The sequence below is a fragment of the Nymphaea colorata genome, chromosome 9, assembly GCF_008831285.2.
Source record: "Nymphaea colorata isolate Beijing-Zhang1983 chromosome 9, ASM883128v2, whole genome shotgun sequence".
NCBI lineage: Eukaryota > Viridiplantae > Streptophyta > Magnoliopsida > Nymphaeales > Nymphaeaceae > Nymphaea > Nymphaea colorata.
Window position 1 is genome coordinate 4,661,177 of NC_045146.1, and position 9,931 is coordinate 4,671,107.

At 37.8% G+C, this 9,931-nt stretch overlaps 1 protein-coding gene across 1 annotated transcript; it reads left to right on the plus strand.

Annotated features, from left to right (window-relative positions):
• Positions 1–3,310: 3,310 nt before the first annotated feature.
• Positions 3,311–4,822, plus strand: LOC116260005 (tubulin-folding cofactor C). The gene has a single exon (XM_031638056.2). It carries the CDS (start codon positions 3,410–3,412, stop codon positions 4,451–4,453), a length of 1,044 nt encoding a protein of 347 aa, XP_031493916.1. The 5' UTR covers positions 3,311–3,409; the 3' UTR covers positions 4,454–4,822.
• Positions 4,823–9,931: the final 5,109 nt, after the last annotated feature.

The window sequence follows — 9,931 nt, forward strand, 5'->3', positions numbered from 1 at the left end:
TTTTTCTATCAAGAATAACAAAACTTTCACAATGCAAATTATTGGGAGAGAGGGCTCCCAAAACCCTTTATTAATAAAAAAAAAATGGCACAAAATGAAAAAAAAAAAGAAAAAGAATGACAAGAAGCCAAAAAAAAAAATGCAGTTGGTGAAAGTTGAAGGACCAAAATCCGACTGTTGGACGATAGTCTCAAACAACTGCAATATTGGTCGAATTTGCCAAATCAAGAAGATAGAAAACCTCATTGACTGGGTTTGACTAGTTGAGCAAAATACGACTAGAAAGATTCACAAAAGACAAAAATCCCATTCCACCTGTACAAGACTGAAAAATGGCTTTTTTAACTAGAAGATGCCATTTCATGCCCCAACACCAGGCTAACCTTTCCCTGTACAATGCTAACGATGTAGAAAAAGAAATGCAACACCCCTGCTATGTAGGCTTTTGCTCCAACAATTGGCATGAATACTGAACTTCACAATACTACCATCTTTGGTCTTAATGATGAAAGCAATTTGTTATACTATTCTGCCCTCAGTGTAGATGGGTTAGAGCATGAAAGCAGACTGCCCTGAAGAAGGCCAGGGATGAGGATCCAGCCCACATCTGAGTCATATTAATTAATACTTTAGCTCTGCAATTAGATGACCGTTGGGCATTGAGAAGGACTTGCTTAATGTCCTGCCATACTTTTATACCTGAATTGAGCCACACCACCTGTCCTCCTTCATGAATAATATGATTTTTGAGATACCGGATTCTCTAAATTGACAATGTATGGGAATGTCATTGTGCATACTCTCCTCATCCATTTTGTTTCGAATTTGCATCTCCACAACCATTCTTAAGTCTGCATTACAGATTGTCCTAACTTTACCTGAAATTGAAATTTTTAGCAAGGAAATGCTAAGTCTTGTTAATGATGTTACAACATAAAAATAAGTTTGACAAAGCAGTTTCTAAAAATTTTATTATACATAGTCATAAGCCTTAGAAATGTCAAATTTTAACAATATAGAGCTCCCTTCATGAAGGGAGTTAACCAACTCATGCATCAAGAAAATATTGTTCATGGATGAATCTACCAGGTAAAACAGCTCCTTGATTTTCTCCATTCAATCTAGCAAAATGACTACCATGATTTTTATAATGATCTTATATAGGCACTTACATAATGCAATTGATCTAAAATCTCATATCAACTGCACCAGCAAATTTTGGAATTAAAATAATATGGGCGCGGTTTACACACTTGACAAGCCGCCCAGTTTTAAAGAAACCATAAGTAGCACTTACTACCTTGGCGATATTGTTTATAGAACTCGGTTCCAAAGCCATATAGAACCAACGATTTACCAACGCTCATACTGAAGACAACTTTTGTTACCTTTTTTCACCAAAGAGATTCGATTAGTATAGCATCATCAGTTGGAGAAACAGTTGGACCATCATCAATATTGTCAAGCATGTTTAGTAAAGGGTTTGGGGTTGCAAAGAAATTTTGGACTACATTTGTATTCAACTTGCACTTGTCTTTCCTACGGGGAACTTGGAAAAAAGTAGACTTTCTGCCACCCTCAATTCGCAATCTAATTCCAGATTTTTGACACCAAAAGTGCCCCTCTTCTCTTAATACCACCTCCAGGTCTTGTCAAAGGCAATGTTCTAAGTTAGTCACTTCCAAAGAACCACGGGCTCCTGCAGTTTGGATTTTCTCCAACTTCTTCCAAATGTTTCGTTCTCTCTCCGATTTGGCCAACAAAAGTCGCATTCCATTTAAAATTTCGTGTCTTGTAATTTCTTTATAACCTAATCCTGATGCAGCCATATGTATTAATGTTCCACGCTTCCTTGATCACGAGTGCACATTCTGGTCGAAGAGACCATGCAACAAAGTAACAAAACAAAGCTTTGCTATAGCTACACGAAACAAGGTTAGCAACTGATAGCAAGAGAGCATTATGACCAGAAATAGTGATCCTTGGCAGATAGGGCTGTTCAATGAGTTGAGCTAACTCGAGCTCGACTCGAACTCGCTCGACAAACTTGACTGAAAGTGAACTTGTTTATAAAAGAGTCGAGCTCGAATTAAGTGGGCTCAGCTCTGTTAAACTCGATTAAGCTCCATAAAGAAAATAAAGCAAATATGTTTCATGGAATTATGGAAAAAAGTAGATTGCTCAAATGAGCATGCACATGACTAGTATGTGGGAGGTTCCATGAAATTAATTTTTTTAATGAAATGCTTGGCTCCAGCTTAGTTCTAGTTTTAAGAGCTGGGTCGAGCTCGAGCTGATGAAATTGAACTCGGCTCAAGCTCAAGCCGAGTTCTAGTTTCTTTCAAGACAGTCAAGCCAAGTTCGAGCTGGCTCAACTCGGCTTGAACTTGCTCTTGAGCAGCCCTATAAGAAGAGTGCACAGTGTGACATTAACATTCTGCCAAAGTGAGTTCATCAATACCCAGCCCAACTTGCAAAGCATATTTACCCTCGCCACTTCTGCTGTTAGACCATGCATACTGACCATTAGAAAGAGAACAATTATTGAGGAATCTAGCAAATTTGATACATGATCCCACCTCGGGTGGTTTTCTAGTTTTATAAATTCGTCCTCTAAGTGCATTCAAAGTTCTCATAAGTTTGTTTGGGTGTAAATACACTCCCAAAACAGAAACCGAAAATCCCGTTTGTGAGTGACTGTCTCAACTGACACTAGCAACTCCTTGGATTTTACTTGCACACTATCCTGGCATGATTTATCAGGGGGCAGAGCCACATGTTGGCTCGTGTGGGCAGTTGCCCATATTAGCCCTAAAAATGATTTTATTTTTGTACAATACCTTCAGATATTTGTTTATTTATATATACCAGTGGCCCTTAAAAAATGAAAACTCCTGAAATAGTGCACTTCAGCAAAAAAAAATTATGTCTTCGCAGTAGAATTTGACAACTCATTGAAATAAGAAAAAAAAAATCATAAAGACCATCCTTGGATTTCCATTTGTGAAACTTATCTTCCTTTGACATGGTATCAAGTAAGAAAACCATCTCGGGTTTAAACTGCTGGAGATAATAAGAAATCTCCCCTGAACTAAGAACAATAAAAATTTGAACAATCTCATATTTGAACAAACAAAGAACAATAAAAATTTCAAAAAAAAAGAGAAACTTTTGCTAAAGTCCTGCTAATGAAATCCCTAGCAGCCATATTTTAACATTGTTGAAGCATCGAAAACAGCTGCCGCTATTCGAATCACGGACATGAGAAATGAGTTTCAGATCTACAAATTATGTGTTTTAAAGTTTTTATTGAATTGTTCGGCTCCGTCTAGGCCTTCCTTGCGAGGGAACCCGGGCTAAGCGACAAAAGTTGCGTCCGCGTTGTCGGAGCTGAACCCTCGGCCCGGTGATGGAAGAGAGGCGGGCTGCCGTCTTCTCCCGTCTCGCCGAGCGTCACAAATCCCGGACGGAGCAGTCCATCTCCCGTCGGTCCGACGCCGACGCCGCCCCTTCCTTCGAGAATCCTCAGACCTTCCTAAGCCGTTTCTCCGACGCCGAGCGGTCCATCAGGTCCAAGCTCGATGATTTCAGATCGGTCCCGAGCCCCCCAGACGAAGTCGATAGGTTGAAGCCTCTACTTGAGGGAATCGCCGTCGCCATCGGAGACCTAGAGAAACTGGTGGCTGAGAATTCTTACTTCCTCCCTTCTTATGACGTTCGATCAACTCAGAAGACGATCGCGGAGCTGAAGGAGCGGCTGGAGAGCACCAAGGCCGAGCTTTTGCCCAGAAAAAAGTTTTCTTTTGGTAGTAAGCTGGGGAAGACAGAGAAGAAGGCCGTCATGGCAGGTGTTGGCGATACGATTTCAAGCGATGCATCGGGTTCTCCTGCCTCGGCTGACGCCAACCAAGTGGAGGGCTTGGGTTTTGCAGCGAGAGAAACCCCGGGTTTCAGAAACGTAGAGGGGAATGTGTTGGTGAAGGATCTTGGTGATTCCAGGGATGGAGATTTCGCGATTTCTGATCTTAAGGATTCTGAAGTTTACCTTAAGGGCTGTTCCAGGGCGGTTTTTGTACATCGATTGCGTGATTGCCGTGTTTTTATTGGTCCCGTTATGGGATCGGTCCTGATTGAAGATGTTGAGGATTGTCTTTTCGTGGTGGCTGCTCATCAAATTCGAATTCATGAAGCGAAAAGAACGGATTTTTGTGTTCGTGTTCGAAGTAAGCCTATAATTGAGTTTTGTAGCGGAGTTCGGTTTGCGCCTTATGCTTTCTTGTACAGTGGCATTGAGAATGACCTGAAAGAGGCTGGTCTTGGTGAAGAAACAGAGAATTGGAAAAATGTGGAGGACTTCAGGTGGTTGAGAGCCACGCCATCACCAAATTGGTGTGTAGTTCCGGAAGAGGATCGCATAGACACAGTGGCTTTTCCTGACTCAGGGTCCTCGTAGTTGGTACTTGATAGCAAAAGAGGCAAGTCGAGTTGCAAGGTGTGTAGGTGTTCCGGGGATTCTCCTGCTTTTTCACTTCAAATTTCAGTAAAATATGTGCAACGTGAGGGATTTTCGTGTTTTTTGCTTCGATTTTTAGTAACAACATTGGCTTTTAAGGGATTCTCACTCTCCTTTTTGTCTTCAATTTTTGGTAGGATTAGTAGACTTTGGTCCAGCTTGAAGAATGTTTCTCAATTCTTGTCATCTGTATGTTTGGATATTTGGTATCGACTTATTCAGTCATTTGTTACTTTCTCTGCAATGTAGCGTCTGACTTCTTATTCTTAATTATCGTTTCAACAGTGGCGCAGAGTCAGTCTGATCATAGTGATGCTTTAATTTGTGTAGATTTTTAGACTTGCTAGTGGTTGACCTATAAGAGGGATGATTGGGATTGAATCTGTGGAAATCTTTCACATAATAGTTGTTTCCCATCATGACTTCTCGTCAATAGTAACAGATGAATATCCGGAAAAGGCAGTCAAGATAGACGCCTGAATTGTGAATCTGGCTACAACAGTCTGGTTGGCATCGACCTTTCACCTATGTTATCAAAATCAGAAATCACACCCAAGTTGGTCAAGGCCCTAATGACTACCATTACTACTCGAGACTAATCAGTTTGAGTCGGTTCGAGTTGGTCGACTAAGCCAAAGTTCACAAGTCGATTTGAGGAAGTTTAGTAGTGACTGTTTGAATTAAACTAAGATTTGGTGTTAATCAGACTATTCATTTTCATCACCTTGTCTGCAGATATTTGGCATGAGTAGAATGACTTATTTCGCAACAACTGTTTTCAAATGTTAGACTAATTATATCCGAATAATCTAGCTTAGATATGATCAAACCAAGTGGCTTGATGCAGTAAAGCAGATGCTGAAATTGAGAATTGGAGGCATAGTTTGCATAATAGGTGCGATGTGCATCCCAGGAATTGTTTTGGTTGTGAAAGGAAATATCATCAATACAAATCAGTAGGGCAGTTACAAGGCAAAGGCAGTTGGCGCTGCAGAGAGTTTAACATTTACTGGTCAGCCAACATACCGGTGAAACAGTTCAATCAATAGGTTCCTACTGTTTATTTCAGAAAACGACCAGGAATTTCATAATGCTCACCTGTTTCTGCATAGCCGGTTTCAGCGGACCATGTTTATACATGGTAAAAACATTGATTTTGTTTTTCTATATTGATAAACTTGCAAACTTATAATCAGGATTACAGGACCCTGTATAATTAAACTGTATCACGGTATCCTCAGAACCAGACCTTAGTATATTAGGTAGAAGCTAGCGTTGGGACAAATATCACCTGTTGATAGCACTAGTGATGGAATTAAGATCAGGTTACCTGTTGTTTAAGACATCAGGTGTTAAGAGACAACCCATGTGACCCCGGCAGGCTCGCCACTGTACCGATAATTCTACATTGACTAGAAAGAGTGGTATTGGTTATACTTCACATCGCTAATCTACAATACTGGGCAACCTCAATTTCCACTCCTGACAATTGGCCCTAGGCCCTTCCCAGTAAAGTCACTGAGGGCATCGACATTGATGACAGGAGGGAAATGTTTCAAATATGGATAAATCAAATACATGAAGAGAATGGACCTAAATTTAGGTATGTTATAGCCAACAAATGCGAAGATCTTTCACTGGATCCAACCCCTTCGAACCCAATCGTCAGTCAGGACGGTGATTTGATATCTTTAGGTTGATAAGAAATGACTGATGTGACCAGGCATGCGGTGTTTCCCAATATTGGAAGAGTTAACTTAATAAATTGTATTCTAAATAAATTTTAGTGTACGAAGAGCTTCACAAGTTACTTGCTTTTAAGAGAAACCAATGATTCTTTCAGCTGATTTGGAGATCTGTTGCTGAAGACATTATTAGTCCTGAAAACCAATAAGGGAGCTTCCTCTTCGTTCGGTTGAAGTGGAAGCACCACAGCAACTCTGCCTATTTGCCTGTATAACTTGGAGCAGAACTTGAATTGTGCTCGTTACTCAGCGTTCATTATATGTGATGTTTGGCTACTTTCACCAACCCTTTCTATGCATGGATATAGATATTATGTATCTTCATGTGGATGCGAGTTCCCGTTATTGCTGGTTTTTTCTTATACATAAGAAATCCGGTGCGAAGATTCAAGACGGGGCTCACTGATTCTTCCTAGTGTCCAACTTCTTGCCTCGGAAGGCCATGTCATTTCAAACCAGCCAAACAATGATCCATGTTTTAAATTTCCAACGCCCCCGTAAGCGCCAAACATGCTTCTCATGTCTATCTTCAATTACCCCCATACGCGCAAACACCTCTCAAGATGAGTTTGATCCATCGTCACAAAACGCCTTATTCTCGACAAAAAAAAAAAAAAGCGCGAAAAAAAGTGTGCGCAAATGAAACGTCAAAAAATGGCAAAAGGGTTTTTTTTTTAAAAAAAAAAATGAATGGAAGGAAAAAGACGCGATTAAACGATATTTTCTTATCGAGATGGTGGCATCAATTGTTTTTTTCTTTATTATTTTTGAATTGGTAGATTTGGAAAAAAATTAATAAAACATCGTGGACAAATGAATTGGGAGAACTCAAAACCCACACGATTTCTGACTTCCGGAGAGCCTTTCCGACCTGCAAACTCACCGGCGGCTTCTTCTCCAACTCGTATAGTCTCAAGCACACCGGCGGCTCTCCCTTGGGTGACTCCTAGCGAGCGGCAGGCACTGTAGGCTCCAATGGATAGTTGAGTTTTCCAGCACCCAGCAGACCTCCGACGGTCCAACCTCACTCTACACCTGCCTTCTCCATGATGCCCGCTTAGGTAGGATTTGCACTGGATTTTTCAATGGACTTGCTTATGTGCGGTCAAGTTTTTGACGTAAGTAAAACCGCATATTACAAAAAATTTAAGTGCCACGGTACAGTGACGATAATTTGTTATTATTATGATTATTATATATATATATATATATATATATATATATATATATATATATATACTCACACACACTCACACACACACACACACGTAACAAAATTATCTATAAACAAAAAAAAATTACAAATTTACACTATCTACATTTGGTGCTTGGTAAAATACTAAAATATGTAGATAGTGTAAATTTGTAACTTTTTTTTTGTTTATAGATAATTTTGTTATGTGTGTGTCTGTGTGAGTATATATATATATTTACCTAAATCAATAAATGGTAAATGAGTAAATATTTACAGTACACTTCAAACATTCGGTGCTAATAGTCATTGCAGCAAAACACATCAAATTATTGACACTAAAAAACAGCAAAACCCAGAGAAATTAGTCATGAAAACATGCTAAGAAAGTAAACAATAAACAACAGTATAACCATCATTACAGCAGAACAAAAAACTGATCTAAGTGAAAAACATTAACACTAACAGTCAAACTCAAGCATGTCTAGTGTATACCATGAAAACAACGATCAAACAATTCCACACTTCAGAAAATAGTCATTTAATCACGAACCTCACAAAAAAGAATTGAAAAATAGTAAAACACACTGCAAATAGGAGCAAATTTCAAGCGGAGTTGGGTGCATTTTAAATTGAATGTAAGTGTTGGGTGCATGAAAATAGAAATGTAATTTATTTTTCAAATTTTAAAATAATGGTCTTTTAGAATATAGACAGGCTCACCCTTTTAAAGGATAGGCATTCTAAGGAAGCTAATTTTTAAAATTTTTTATTGAATAAAATAAAGTTTTCTGTTTTAATGTAGGGATTCTGGTTGAAGGACAGCAAACTAGTCATTCCTTTGCTGCCTTTCTTTTTAAAGAGAAAAGTTGGAAGCTTGAAAAAGAAATAAAGAAAGAGAAAATAAACTAAAGTTTTTCTTTTAAATATACAGAGTCTAGTTGTCTTTTTAAAGGCAGACTAGTTGTCCTTTAAAAAGGACGACTGTTGCACCACTGTTTGCTTTTTAAAAAAGAAAAGGGCAAAGCTAAAAGTTTGAAAAAGAAAGAAAAATAGGAGGGAAATGAAAAAGGGCAAGGAAAAAAGGATGAGAAAAAGTAGAAAAAAAGGAAAAAAATCAGGTACAACTTGGGTGCATGTTATGTCTGCACTTGCACCCGTTTCATATCGACATGGGTGTTGTGTGCATTTTAAAGCACCCCAGAGACTTAGTAATAGATGTAGTTTTCTACTTTTTTTGTTTTACTTGTGTGTTGAATTTTCTATGCATTAGAAACCATATGGCTTAAAATCTTTGTGCATTGGATTTTCTATGCCTTTGATTTTTTCTGTGCATTAAAAACTTAGGCTTAAATTTCAAATATTTCAAGTAGATAGATTGTAGACGTGTTTTTTTTTTGTTTTTTTTACAAATTGATTTGTCTACTTAATAACTTTATATGTTCTCTTTTTTTCAGAGTTTTTTTTATTATTTCAGTGCAATCTTGAATTTTTTATTTTGATTATGCACAAGAGGTTAATATTTTGTGCATAGCTATTAGGCGTGTATCTTTTTTTTTCAGTTTATCAATTGGTTTGTTAATACTTAATAATTAATAATTAAATACTTAATATGTCCTGTTTATTTCTGATTTTTTGTAACATCTATATTTTGTGCACATTCAGCTATGGCCTGATTTTCAATCGTTCTGCTTTAGTTTTATCAATTTTTTCTTTTTAAGATCATATAAGATTTAGATTTTATTGGTTCAGCTGCTTGATACTTAATAGCCAGACATTGAGGGACAGGCAAAAGGCTTAGATCAAATAATTCATTTTGGTCACGTGCAAATCAAAGTGAAGGGAAGCTCATTTTCAAATTTTACTTTGAGAAATGTACAAGAGGAATTACTAGATTAAGGTATCATTTGGTTGGAATTCACGACAATGTCGTTGCTGCATGTTGTAGTGTGTCTAAAAATATCAAGTAAATGACATTCAAAGCCTATAGAGTTATTGAGAGAAAATCTGTGATGAAGGGAAAAATGCCAAGCGTAAGTGGATGACATTTTAGTGTACATTCATCAAGTTTCATTAGAAAATTTTTCTGTGAAACTCTGTTTGAGGGAGGAGCAAAACAAGGATAAAAACAAACAATTTCAGTTATGATCAAGAAGCTAAAACAGGATTTTGTTGACAAACCCCAATTTAAAGTTATTGTAACTAACAACTTGCTATGATCAGTGGATTTCAAAAATTTTATTGCTGGATTTCAAAAATTTTATTGCTGTGATGCTACAAACTTTGGCCTATCATATATTCTCCTAGATTGTAAAACATCAAGGGAAAAGCTATTAAGTGGATTTCAAAAATTTTATTGCTGATGCTACAAACTTTGGCCTATCATATATTCTCCTACATTGTAAAACATCAAGGGAAAAGCTATTAGATGAAACAAAGAAAAATGTTCTATCATATGTTAATAAAATGAAGAAAACGTGG